Source organism: Acomys russatus, chromosome 3 (genome assembly GCF_903995435.1).
Source record: "Acomys russatus chromosome 3, mAcoRus1.1, whole genome shotgun sequence".
Lineage (NCBI taxonomy): Eukaryota > Metazoa > Chordata > Mammalia > Rodentia > Muridae > Acomys > Acomys russatus.
Genome location: NC_067139.1, coordinates 85,699,727 through 85,713,046, shown reverse-complemented (window position 1 = coordinate 85,713,046; position 13,320 = coordinate 85,699,727). Strand labels below are relative to the sequence as shown.

Here is a 13,320-nt window from a genome sequence, read left to right as displayed (position 1 = left end):
GCCTCATCCATTTCTTTTGAGACAACTGCCTCGTATGTCTTAGGGTAGCCCAGAACTCAGCTATGTTGCTGTGGGTGGCCTTGGACTCCTTTCTGCCTCTGCTTTCCAAGTGCTGGGATGAAAGGTGTGCACCATCATACATGGAAACAGCCTGGACATTGAATTCACAGCCTTGCGCAATGCTACATAAGCAATGCTACCTAAGTTCCTGCTTAAGTAAATCATTTTATGGTTAGCATTTCAAATTAGATGCTTTGTGAGACTCCTTGTTCTTTCAAAGTCAGATGCACTAAGAGATAAACAGGCCTCAGGTGAAAGGGAACACAGAGAATGCTTATCCCAGTGGTCACAAATAGGGAAGACAGGCGAGGGTTGGTGGCTCATGCCTTTAATCCCAGCGCTCCGGAGGCAGAGGCAGGGGCAGGTAGATCGCTGTGAGTTCAAGGCCAGCCTAGTCTACACAGTGAGTTCCAGGAAAGCCAAGGATACACAGGGGAACCCTCTCTCTCGAAAAAACAAAAAGAAAAAAAATAGGGAAGGTGCAGGGCCACATGCTACCTGCTGCAACCCCCAGTGGCCCCAATCTTCTCTCCTCTGTCCATCAGCGGGGGAACAATGTGAGCGTAGCTCCACCTAGTGTCCAGAGGTGTCTCTCCACCATCTTTGACCCTGAGTTGCTGAGTCACAGCTCAGAAGATGAGAGATGATGGCACTCCATGACCATCCCCTGAGCACTCCTCTAGACTCTACTCAGTGAGAGAAAAATCACAGAAATCTCAGAAAGTCACTGTCCTTGCTTCTTCCATTAATGAATTCAGCCCCTGCACGCCAGGACTAAAGTTGCAGATGTCGGTGGATGGCCGCCATCACATTCTTCTTTATTCAGCCATCCCTACTTTATATTTCTTTCCTTCTTTTTTTTAAAGATTTACTTATTTATTATGTATACAGTATTCTGCCTACATGTACACCTGTACATCAGAAGATGGCACCAGATCTCATTACAGATGGCTGTGAGCCACCATGTGGTTGCTGGGAATTGAACTCAGGACCTCTGGAAGAGCAGACAGACAGTGCTCTTAGCCTCTGAGCCATCTCTCCAATACCCCCTACTTTATATTTCTATATTTAAGAATGACATAGAACAATGCATGATGACTTTTACTGGGAGAACAAACCTCATGGTTGGTTTCATTGTCATGGAGAATGCCATCTTCATAATCTCTGATCAGCGCTCGAGCTGCCAGCTTGTGAATCATCTGTGTTTAAGCAGCAAGGGGGAAAGCAATTAAAATGCATTACATGTGTGTGAAAGAAACATGAATGCACATGTGTATGTTTTTGCTCATGTGTGCGGCACAGACATGATAAAAGTATATGTGTGGTGGTCAGAGCATAGCCATCACGTATCAGTTCTTGCCTTTTGACCATATTTAATACTGGGTCAGACATTCCCTCAATCTCTGCTCTATCTGTTCTATCTTTATTCCTGCACATCTTCCCAACCCAAGATCCCATCCCATGAAAGTGAGCCAGCCCCTGACACTATTAACTATACCCTGCAATGCTTTCTCCCCAGCATCAGTTCGAAACAGATGCTGAGACTCACACCAAACACTGGGCAAAGCAGAGGGAGTTAAGTAGAAAAGTTGGGAGAAGGATAAAAAGACCTAGAGGTGACAACAACCAACCACACAAGAAAACCAACAGAGTCAACTAACTAGGGCTCAGAGGGGCCTGTGGAATCTGAAGCATCAACCAAGGACCATGCATGGACTGGACCTAGGTCCTCTACATAGATGTATCCAATAGGCAGCTCAGGATTCATGTGGGTCCACTAGTAAGGGGACTGGGGGCTGTCTTTGACATGGTCTCTGTTGACTGTTTTTCAACCACTTCCCCTTGACAGGACTGTCTTGCCAGGCCTCAAAGGAAGAGGATGAACTCAGTCCTGAAGCAACTTGATGGTCTGGGATGAGTGTGTGTGTGTGGGGGGGGGTTGGGCGGGCTCCCTTTTTCTGAGGAATAGGGGAGAGGGAGGGGGTAAGGGAGAATTGGACTGGGAGGAGAGGAGGAAGAGGGCTACACTCAGGATATAAAATGAATAAAAAAAAAAAAATACTGGGTCTCCTTGCTGCTGTGCTAGCCAGGCTAGCTGGCCAGTAGGCTTCCAACGAGTGCCCCATCTCTGCTGCCTTCCACCTCCCTCCTTGCAGGACTGTGATAGGATTACACACATGCACACTATTTTGCCTGCCTTTCTTATGTGTGTTCTGGGGATCCACGCTGAGGTTGTCAGATTTGCATGGTAAACACTTTTACCCACTGAGCCATGTCCCCAGCTCCCTACCCTACCTAAGCTGGTTGAAGACAATGATTCTGCTGCCTCAGCCTTCCCTGTGCTGGGGTTACAGGCATCAGTCACTGCAGCAAGCTCAGGCAGAGTCTCTTCTTCCAACAATACTGATCGTAAATGTCAATGTCTGCTCTCAATAATTCTTTCATAATGCCATCATTAGTAATACCACTTAAGGCTGACAAGATGATGCCTCAGATAAAGTCATTGAGCTCCCCCCACCCCCGCCTGCTCCCCCAAAAGCCTGACAATCTGAGTTTGAGCCCCAGAACCCACATGGTAGAAAGGAGAGAATCTTCCAATCTTCTCTGACCTCCACACACAAATATGCAAAATAAAAGCAAAAAACATGTAACTTTAAAAAATGCACCATGCAGAGTGGTGGTGGCGCACGTCTTTAATTCCAGCACTTGGGAGTCAGAGGCAAGCAGATCCCTGTGAGTTCGAGGCCAGCCTGGTCTACAATGTGAGTCCAGGACAGCCAAGGCTACACAGAGAAACCCTGTCTCAAAAAACCAAACCAACCAACCAACCAAACAAACAAACAAACAAACTGTACATTACAGCAGGTAGTGTTGGAACTTGGGAGGCAGAGGCAGGTGGATTTCTATGAGTTTGAGTCCAGCTTGGCCTACAGAGTGAGTTCCAAGACAGCCAGAGCTACATAGAGAAACTCTGTCTCGATAAAACAAACAAACAAACAAACCAAAACAAGAAGAAACCATTACACAGGTGTGGAATGCAAACCTGTAACCACAGCATTTAAGAGACAGAGGTGAGAGGACCAGGAATTCAGGCCAACTTCAGCTGCAAATTAAGTTCTAGGTCAGCCTTGGATATGCGAGATTTTGTAAAAAATGAAATAAAACAAAGCAAAACCTCAAGAGGAGGGAGGCAGTAGTAGCACACAGACACAAGATTCCTCATAGAAGAAATTATAATGAAGTGTTTTAGCCATAACTGCATGCCGGATTTTGTTGGCTCTTGAGATTACATTGCTCAAAGAGTTGAAAATATTAAATGAAAAAAATATTTTTGAAACAGAGTTTCATGTAGCGTAGGCTGGCTTTGGACTCATGTAATCAAGAGTATCCAAGTGAGTTCCAGGACATCCAGGGCTATGTAGAAAGACTGTCTCAACCCCTGTCAACACCCAGGCAGGGAAAAGGATACCCAAGGGCTAGATAGTATTCTTAAAAACAGAAACAAAACCAAAACCTGCAACTTATTAATTCATTGTGTATTTACCTCACCTGTTTTCCCTTTTTTCTTTTTAGTTTTTTCAAGTCAGGGTTTCTCTGTGTGGCCCTGGCTATCCTGGAACTTGCTCTGTTTGAGACCAGGCTGGCTTTGAACTCATAGAGATCCACCTGCCTCTACTTCCCAAGTGCTGGGATTAAAGGTATGAGCCACCACCACCTGCCCCCTCCCCCCAACGTAAATGAGATCATAGGTAGTTCGTGGCACACTGTGAAGTTCACTAGGCTGATAGATAAAAACACATGGCTGGTGAGATGACTCAATGGGTAAAGTGTCTCGCAGCCAAGTCTGAGGTCCTGAGTTCAATCCCTGAGACCCACACGGTAGAAGGAAAGAAATGATTGTCACAAGTTGTCCCCCAATCTGCCTAATGCTGTGGCATGCACTTGCACATACACAACACATAAATAAATGCAGTAAAAAAATTTACAGGCTGAGGAGATGGCTCAGACGTTAAGAGCACTGACTGTTCTTCCAAAGGTCCTGAGTTCAATTCCCAGCAACCACATGGTGGCTCAGAGCCATCTATGAGATCTGGTGCCCTCTTCTGACATGCAGGCAGAACATTGTACACATAATAAATAAATCTTTAAAAACTTATTTTAAAAAATTAAGGATAAAAAACATAGGTCCACAGGAACCATCACAGAAAGAGCCAGAGAGTAGTTGCAGGGAGGGCTGCTGTGAGTCAGTGCTCTGTGGGCATGGCAGGGTCATGGCATAGGGCAGCTCTGAGTGTGTGGAAGGAGGATGGGCTCAGGAATGCCCACCCAGGGCTGAGAAGCTACTGGCAACTGTTGGCTGCAGAAGAAGGAAGAGTCAGGTTTCTTCAGGGTGTTGCCATGGCAGGTTGCCCACGTTCCAGTAGATGGTCCTGTGCTGACGCCACATGGGCGGCACTAAGTGGATTCACTGGGCTTAAAGAAGGGCACATGGAGTTGGGAAACCTGTGTGTGTGTGTGTGTGTGTGTGTGTATGTGTGTGTGTGTTGGGCATGGGGGTGTGGATGTGGGTGTGGGTGTGAGGGTGAGTGTGGGTGGGTGTGGGTGTAGGTGTGTGGGTGGGTGCAGGTGTGGGTATGGGTGTGAGAGTGGGTGTGGGGGTGGGGGTGGGGGTATGGATGTGGGTGTAAGGGTGGGGTGTGGGTGTGTGGGTGTGGGTGTGGAAAGAGTGGGAGGGAGTGTGAATTAGAGCTGATGGAAACACACATTCATACATGTAATCCTCAAGCAAAAAGTTTTTCCAAAAGATCCAAAGAATCTGGGCATAACGGCATACCCCGTAATCCCAGTATCTAAGAGGCAGAGGCAGGAGGTCAAGGTCCTCCGCTACACAATGAGGTCAGCTAGTCCTCATGAGAGTAGGCTCTCTGCCTGCACATTACAGGAAAAGTAACTCTGTTGTCACTTAGAATGGAGCCCACAGTTTGCCGCGCGCTAGGTATACGCTGGACCATCCTTCTATGAAATGAAAGTAAAGCCAATGAACAGCTCTAAATCCATAGGTTTTATAGCTGTGTAGGATTTGGCTTTTCTCCCTAGCACCTTGCGTGGCACCTTCTGGAGGCTTCCAGGTCAGCTCGCTAAAGTGGCAGGAAACAAAATCAACTGGTGAGAACCAATAGCCGTTCTACATACTAACAACAAGCAAGCTGAGAAGGAGCTCATAGAAACAGCTCTGTGTCCCATGTATAAGTGCCTCAAAAAAAAAAAAAAAAAAAAAAAAAAAATATATATATATATATATATATATATATATAAACCGGGCGGTGGTGGCGCACGCCTTTGGTCTAAAAAGCGAGTCCAGGACAGCCAAGGCTACACAAAGAAACCCTGTTTCAAAAAAAAATAAAAATAAAAATAAAAAATAAAAGAAAGAAAGAAAAAAAAAGAAAGAAAGAAAAGAAAAGAAAAAAGAAAAAGATAGGATTTAACCTAACCAAGGATGTGAAAGACCAAAGACCTCTACAGTAAAAACTTTAAATTTCTGAAGAAAGAAACAGGAGAACTGCCATTTTCCTGCACTAATCTAATTTCTGGCTGTACTTTAAGTACTCAGCCTTGGATCCACAGGTAAGTGTAGTTCTCACCCTCATCACACAGGCTTCTTTCTGCAGCAGAGACCAATAATTGGCCAAAATGCAAAGAATAAGTGACTTCGGGGTGCCCAACTGCCACATATATGTCCTATTTGCTTTTCCATTGCTGTTACAAAACACTGACCCAAGGAAACTTGGGAAGGAAAGGGTTTGCTCGCCTGAGGGTACAGCCGGTGACCAAGGGAAACAGGAACTGAAGCAGACAGGGAGGAATGGCGCTTACTGGCTGGTTTCCCTCGGCTTGCTCAGCTGCCTTTCTTCTACACGTCAGGCCAGGTCCCAGGGTGAAAACAGCACTCCCACATCAACAAGCAAGCAGGAAAAGGACCCACATACATTCCCACAGGCAAATCTGGTGGAGGCAGCCTCTCAGTTGAGATTCCTTTCCCCAGGTGACTCTAGTTTGTGTCAAGGTGACCAAGACCAACCAGCACAATCTACAATGGAAGCTCTACGCCTAAGGCTCAGGGGACACCACGGGAGAGGGGGTGGAAAGACTGTAGAGGCAAAGGACCAGGAGACCTGCTGCCAGTGTCATTTAGAAATAACAGGGAAGTGTCACCCACGAGATTGCAACAAGATGGCTGTCTAAACAAGACCTGTAGCAACAAGAGCACTCCTCAATGACAACCTGTAGGTAATCAATGGCTGCTGAGAAAGAGACAGTTTTGTCAGGGGATAAACCCCTAGTCCGGTTCCATGTGGTCAGCCCTACGCTGAGAGAGAGAGAGAGAGAGACAGACAGACAGAGACAGAGACAGAGACAGAGAGAGAGAGAAAGGGAAATTATAGAAGAGGTCATGAACTTGAACTTGAGAGGGAGTGAGGAGTTGACATGGGAAGGAAGGGAAGAAATTATATAAATGTGGTAATCATGTATGAAATTCACAAAAGAATAAAAAATTAGTTAAAAGTGCTGTTAGAAAAAAAAAAAGACGCCAATCAGTGGTGGTGCACGTCTTTAATCCCAGGATTTGGGAGGCAGAGGCAGGTGAATCTCTATAAATTCAAGGACAGCCTGGTCTACAGAGGGAGTTCTAGAACAGCCAGGGCTATACAGAGAAACCCGGTATTGAAAAAACAACAACAAAACCCAAACAAAACCAAAAAACCAAAAACAAAGCAATAACAACAAGAAAGAAAAGCTGTTAACTTGGGCCTTCATTGTAACAATTAATAACAGTCAATTAACTGTTTTCCTGAGTACTGAGAAAGGACTGAGGGAGCCTCCATCTCCTCTCCAGTTTTGACAAGTGGCGGGAGTGGGTGACGTGAGGAACAACACTTGTGACAGGCATCTGAACTGGGGGTTTTGTGGGTCTGAGCCCTTACCTGTGGGGTTTGTGACAACACTTGTGTCAGAACATGGCAGTGTGTGAATGCAGTCTCAGCACTCAGGAGGCTGAGGCAGGAGGAACACTTCAAGTTCAAGGCCATCTCGAGCTATACAGTATCTCAAACCAAACCAAACAATTACAGTTTGTTTTGAGAAAAGGTCTACGTAGCCCAGGCTGGCCTCAAACTTGCTTCATGTCCAAGGATGACCTCAAATTTCCAATCCTAATGCCTCGACACACTCCCCTACCGCCACCCCTACCCACAAGTGCTGGGGTTGTAAGGTACACACACAATTACAAGTCAGCATGTTTATTTGCAGTCATTCATACCAGGGGACACCTGTAGAGATATACCCAGACCCAAGAGTCCCAGATGAACACCCACAATTGCACAGATAATCTCCTGACCACCTGACACAGCAGCTCAGAGCAACAAAGGAGGGACATGGTGCTTACCTGTGAGAACTGAAAACTCTAACTTTCTGCCCATAGCTTAAGTGTGTGTGTGTGTGTGTACCTGGGAACGGAAGAGCCTTCCAGCTGCATGGCCAGTGCTCTCCCACTGAGTTCCACCCACAGCCCAGTAGTTTACGGTTTAACCTTACAGTGCCAGTTGTCTTCTGAAGCTCAGTAGTAGACACCATTGTACAAAATTCTTTCTCTTGGATAAGTGCACGCAGAGTGGCCTGAAACAGGAGACACATGAGTGCTTTGTTAGTGCTCCCGGTGTGTCCGTTAGTGTGACAGCAGCCCTTCTGGTAACACCCTCCCATCTCAAGCAAGAGAAGTCAAGAGATTCCCCAGCCGGGTACCCAGAGGGGAACCACAAGACCAACGAGAGGGAGGGGGTGATGGTGGGGGAGTGGAGAAGAGCAACAGCCAACTCCTTGTCTTCCCCATGTGTAAGGAACCCGGTGTCTTCTTACCTGTGTACAATGAGGAATGAATCCGTACACGAGGAGCCGATCGTTGTGAAACAGAGAGGGCACCCGTGCTGGAGCCTGCAGGGGCTCGGGGGCATCTCCGCTAAGCTGCTGCCACTTGACAGAAACAGAGTGGCAACTTGGGGAACGCATCCTGGTCATTTGCGCTTCTATCTATAATAAAAGGGAAAACACTTCTTAAATGCTAACAGCTTGCTGCGCGGTGGTGTCCCATGCCTTTAATCCCAGGCAGAGGCAGGCTGGATCTTTGTGAGTTCGAGGCCAGCCTGGTCTATAAGGTGAGTCTACACAGAGAAACCCTGTCTTCAAAAACCAAAAACGGGGGGAAAAAAAAAAAGCTAACATAGCCAGGAATATTACAGCTTTTTTTTCTTTTTTCTTCCTGCCATGGGGTACTTTTTTTTTTTTTTTTTCTTTTCTGCCTCCCAAGTGCTGGGATTAAAGGCGTGCACCACCATTGCCTAGCTCATGGGGTACTTTTCTAAGGGGGGGAGGCTTTTTTTTTTTTTAAAGACAAGGTTTCTCTGTGTTGCCCTGGCTGGCCTCACACTCACAGTGATCCACCCGCTTCTGCCTCCCGAGTGCTAGGATTACAGGTGCCATCTGCTTAAATATATATTTTTTAAGTTGTTCTATTTCAGCCTGTGGAGAGGCTGAACCAATGCCAGCACTTGCCACACAAGCTTGGCAGCTCTGGATCGTTGCCAGTGGGAATGTGAAATGTGTAGCTGTGTGAGGCGGGAAAGCAACGGCAAATGCTAAGAAAAGGAGACAGTTACTATACGCGTCAGCAATCCCACTTCTGAGTGTGAAGCCAGAATGGGGCACACGGAAGGCTCACACAGGCTGTGTGGCAGCACTCACACAGGCGCCGTTCACAGCAGCATGGGGTCGAAATAAGCCGAGTTCACTGACCGGTTAACAAATAAAGTGAAGGGCGTGTGTGCGTATCTATCATCTGTCTGTCTGTCTGTCCGTCTGTCTTCTATCATCTAACTATCTATCTCCCTATCTATATGCCTATCTCTCTGTCTGTCTATCAATCTATCTCTGTCTATGATGGAATAACCATATATGCCTATCTATCCATGTATGTGTGGTGGAATAATCACATATGCATATCTGACACACTATTACTCATCCCTAATATGGCTACTGTGGCACACACCTGTGATCTCAACACTTGGGTAATGGAGGCAGTCGGGTCAGGAGTTCAAGTCTGGCCTCAACTCAGCCTGGGTTTCATGTGACATCTTTTTCTTTTTTTTAAGATTTTATTTTGTATACAATGTTTTGTTTGTATGTACACCTGCAAGCCAGAAGAGGGCACAAGATGTCATTGTAGATGGTTGTGAACCACCATACGGTTGCTGGGAATTGAACTCAGGATCTTTGGAACACCAGGCAGTGCCCTTAACCTCTGAGCCATCTCTCCAGCCCGTGACATCCTTTTCAAAACCCAGTTAAAAAATAATAAAACAGCCGGGTGTGGTGGCGCACGCCTTTAGTCCCAGCACTCGGGAGGCAGAGGCAGGCGGATCGCTGTGAGTTCGAGGCCAGCCTGGTCTACAAAGTGAGACCAGGATGGCCAAGGCTACACAGAGAAACCCTGTCTCGAAAAACCAAAAAAATAAATAAATAAAATAAAATAAAATAAAACATTTGGGCTTAAAATGAAAAGAAATGCTGTCAAAAATACACAGATGAGACTTGTGGACATCGTGCTAAGTTAAATAAACTACACACACACACACACACACACACACACACACACACACACACACAGACACACCAAAAAAAAACCCCAGAAAAACAAATGTTTCATGCTTCCGCTTCCAGAAGTATCTGGAAAAGCCAAACTCATAAAAACCGGAAGTAGAATCAATATTGTCAGGCACTGGAAGCAAGAGGAAATAAAGAGTTATCATTAACATTATATTTTATTTATATGACATTGTATTATTATAGACTTTCTGTTGGGAATGGTGATGAAGTTCTGGAAATGGCTGGTAATGATGGTTACCATTATGAATGAATTCACACCGGTGAAATGGACTTGTAAATCTTGTGTGTATTTTATCACAGTGAAGAACTACCCACTGGGTGCGGTCACCTCTGCAATCCCGGTGCTGAGGGACAGAGGGAGGAGGGATTAAAGGCATGCAGCACCATGCCTGGCTTGGCCCTTCTTATTGTTTAAGAAAATGCTTATAAAAGCTTTGGCTTCCTTGTAGGTTGTGTCTATTCCCAAAGATAGAAGTTGTTATCACACTTATAGGGAGATAGATTTCCACATGTAAACACAGAAGTACATATAAGATGGTAACACCTCCCCTGGCCCCACATACCTGTTTTTTCCAACTCTGTTTGGACTTTGAGTTAAAATATTCAAATACTCCAGCACCACACTGAGACAGGGTCCTCAAGATGTGACGATTTGCTGTAGAACTGACCACATTTCACACGTTTTAATTTAAATTTAATTTAATTTAATTTTCCCAGACAGGGCTTCTCTCTGTAGCCCTGGCTGTCCTGGAACTCACTCTGTAGAACAGGCTGGCCTTGAACTCACAGAGATCCTCCTGCCTCTGCCTCCAGAGTGCTGGGAATAAAAGCATTCACCAACCACTGTCTGACCTCTCACTCTTTAATTGTTAGACTCTTTTTTTTTTTCTTCCGAGACAGGGTTTCTCTGTGTAGCCTTGGATGCCCTGGGCTCGCTTTGTAGACCAGGCTGGCCTCGAACTCACAGAGATCTGCCTGCCTCTGCCTCCCAAGTGCTGGGATTACAGGAATGAGCTGAGTCACCTCGCCCAGTCACTTTAATTTTTTTCCCTTTCTTTCTTCTCTCTCTCTCTCTCTCTCTCTCTCTCTCTCCCTCTCTCGTTTTTTGTTTTATTTTTTGAGACAAGGTTTCTCTGGTAGCCTGTCCTACACTTGCTTTGTAGACCAGGCTGGCCTCGAACTCACAGCGATCTGCCTGCCTCTGCCTCCCAAGTCCTAGGATTACAGGTGTGCAACACCACCACCCAGCTCTTTCTCTTTCTTTTTAAAGATTTATTTTTATATTATGTATACAGTGTTTTGCTGGCATGTATGCCTGCTTGCCAGAACAGGGTATCAGATCAAATTATAGATGGTTGTGAGCTACCATGTGGTTGCTGGGATTTGAACTCAGGACATTCAGTTACCTCTGAGCCATCTCTCCAACCCCCACACTTAAAATTTTAAGACACTTTTTTCCCTTTTTTCTTTTTTAAAGAGTCTCACTCTGTGGCCCAGGCTATCCTTGAACGTGAGGCCATTTTTCCACCTCTTCCAGGTGTGTAACATCATGCCAGGCTCAGTCGTGTTAGTTTTTAGATAGGTCTTACTCAGTGGCCTGGACTGTCCTTCAGCTTTCAGTCCTCCTGCTTCAGGCTGTCAGGAGCTGAAATTACAATGCCACTACAACCAGAAAATTTCAAGATGTTCTAGACATAGCTGTGAGATAGACATAGGCATAGGCATACGCATAGGCATAGGTATAGATATAGACATAGGCATAGGCATTGGCATAGGCATAGACATAGGCATAGGCATTGGCATAGGCACAGGCATAGACATAGACATAGGAAAGGCGTAGACATAGGCATAGACATAGGTATAGGCATAGACATAGGCATTGGCATAGGCATAGACATATACATAGGAAAGGCGTAGACATTGGCATAGACATAGACATAGGAAAGGCGTAGACATAGGCATAGGCATTGGCATAGGCATAGACATAGACATAGGAAAGGCGTAGACATAGGCATAGACACAGCATAGGTATAGGTACAGCATAGGCATAGGCATAGATTTAACAATGTCAAGAAAGACGAATGAAGAATTTGCTTTTCTGTGGCTGAGTTAAATAGGTAAAATGGAGGGTGGGAGTGCTAGGGTGTAGCTCATGGTAGAGCACACTCAGGGCAAGCGAGGCTCTTGGGTTAATACAGCACCAGCGAAACAAAGAGGGTGTGAAGTCTGTGTGTAGATAAGCACTAGGGAACCAGGAATGTTAAACACACAGGGTTGCCTCTTCAAAGGAAGACATGTAGAACCTGTTTCCCACCCAGGAGACTGGGAATGGCAGTGGTAAATAGCCTGGTGACCTCTGTGCTTTCTGAATGACAGAGGCCACACTAGATCCTCCCCCAGCCCCTAAGATAACATGGAGGACGCCGAAAGTACTTTGAAAATAGTTTCCATGTGATTGTGCCTTAAGCTTTATAGTTCTCATAGGATTATGTTATACCAAGAAACATTGAGTTTTTTTTTTCTCCCAAATTGTGTTGTACTCAAATATGTCTAAAATAAACTTCCTAGGCCGGGCGCTGGCCTTTAATCCCAGCACTTGGGAGGCAGAGGCAGGTGGATCGCTGTGAGTCCGAGGCCAGTCTGGTCTACAAAGTGAGTCCAGGATGGCCAAGGCTACACAGAGAAACCCTGTCTCGAAAAACCAAAAACCAAAACCAAAACAACAACAACAAAACCTTCCTGGCTTCAGACTCTAGAAGTTTTAATCAACACTGGCTACTGAGCTGTGTTGAGCTGGATTTCCTTGTCGCTTCACACAGATGACACTCTGCTGGCCATGGGATTTGCAGAGACCTCCACAGCAAAAATATTAAACAATAAATAGATAGAATCTAATACTTCCACACTTAAAAAAAAACAGACAACCAACAATGACCCCAAAGGTACTGGGCACGATGGCACTCTAGGAGATGGAGGCAGGAAAGTCAGGGGTCCAAGGGTATCCTTGGCTACATTTGAGGCCAAAATAAAATAAAACAAACTGTAAACAAACAAAACACTTAAAAGATATCGGATGATACTTGACAAAGACAGCAGCCTAAAGAGCTCATTTTGTAGAACGTTTGCCTAGCATGCACAAAACACTGGGTCAGTCCCCAGCAACAAACCAGGTATGCCAGTGCACACCTGTAATTCCACACTTGGGAGGCCAAGGCAGGAGGATCATTGTCCAAAGTCATCCTCTGCTACCTTGAGAGTTCATGGCCACCTTAGGCTACATGAGACCTTGTCACAAAACAAAACCTATCAGCCTAGCCAGGCATGCTGGCACATGCCTGTAACCTCAGTATTTGAGGGGTGACAGGATCTCATATTCCAGGCTAGCCTGGTCTGCATCATAATCTCCTGGCTGGCCTGGGCTACTGAGTGAGACCTTGTCATAGAACAAACCAAAACAATTGATACCGAGGGGGAAAAGACTAAGCAGAGGCATGAAGAATTGTGGAGGCAGCAAGACCTGCTTTCAATCAGCAGCAGCCA

The 13,320-nt window shown here is 45.8% G+C and overlaps 1 protein-coding gene across 1 annotated transcript in view; it reads right to left on the bottom strand.

The window, feature by feature from the left end:
* Positions 1–13,320, bottom strand: part of Parp4 (poly(ADP-ribose) polymerase family member 4) — a 94,825-nt gene that overhangs the window by 23,800 nt on the left and 57,705 nt on the right. The window contains exons 25-28 of the mRNA XM_051143379.1: positions 10,344–10,443; positions 7,978–8,148; positions 7,657–7,737; positions 1,179–1,259 (exon numbers count right to left, since the gene is read on the bottom strand). Coding sequence (XP_050999336.1) covers positions 1,179–1,259; positions 7,657–7,737; positions 7,978–8,148; positions 10,344–10,443 — 433 coding nt within the window. The remainder of the gene's footprint in view (positions 1–1,178; positions 1,260–7,656; positions 7,738–7,977; positions 8,149–10,343; positions 10,444–13,320) is intronic.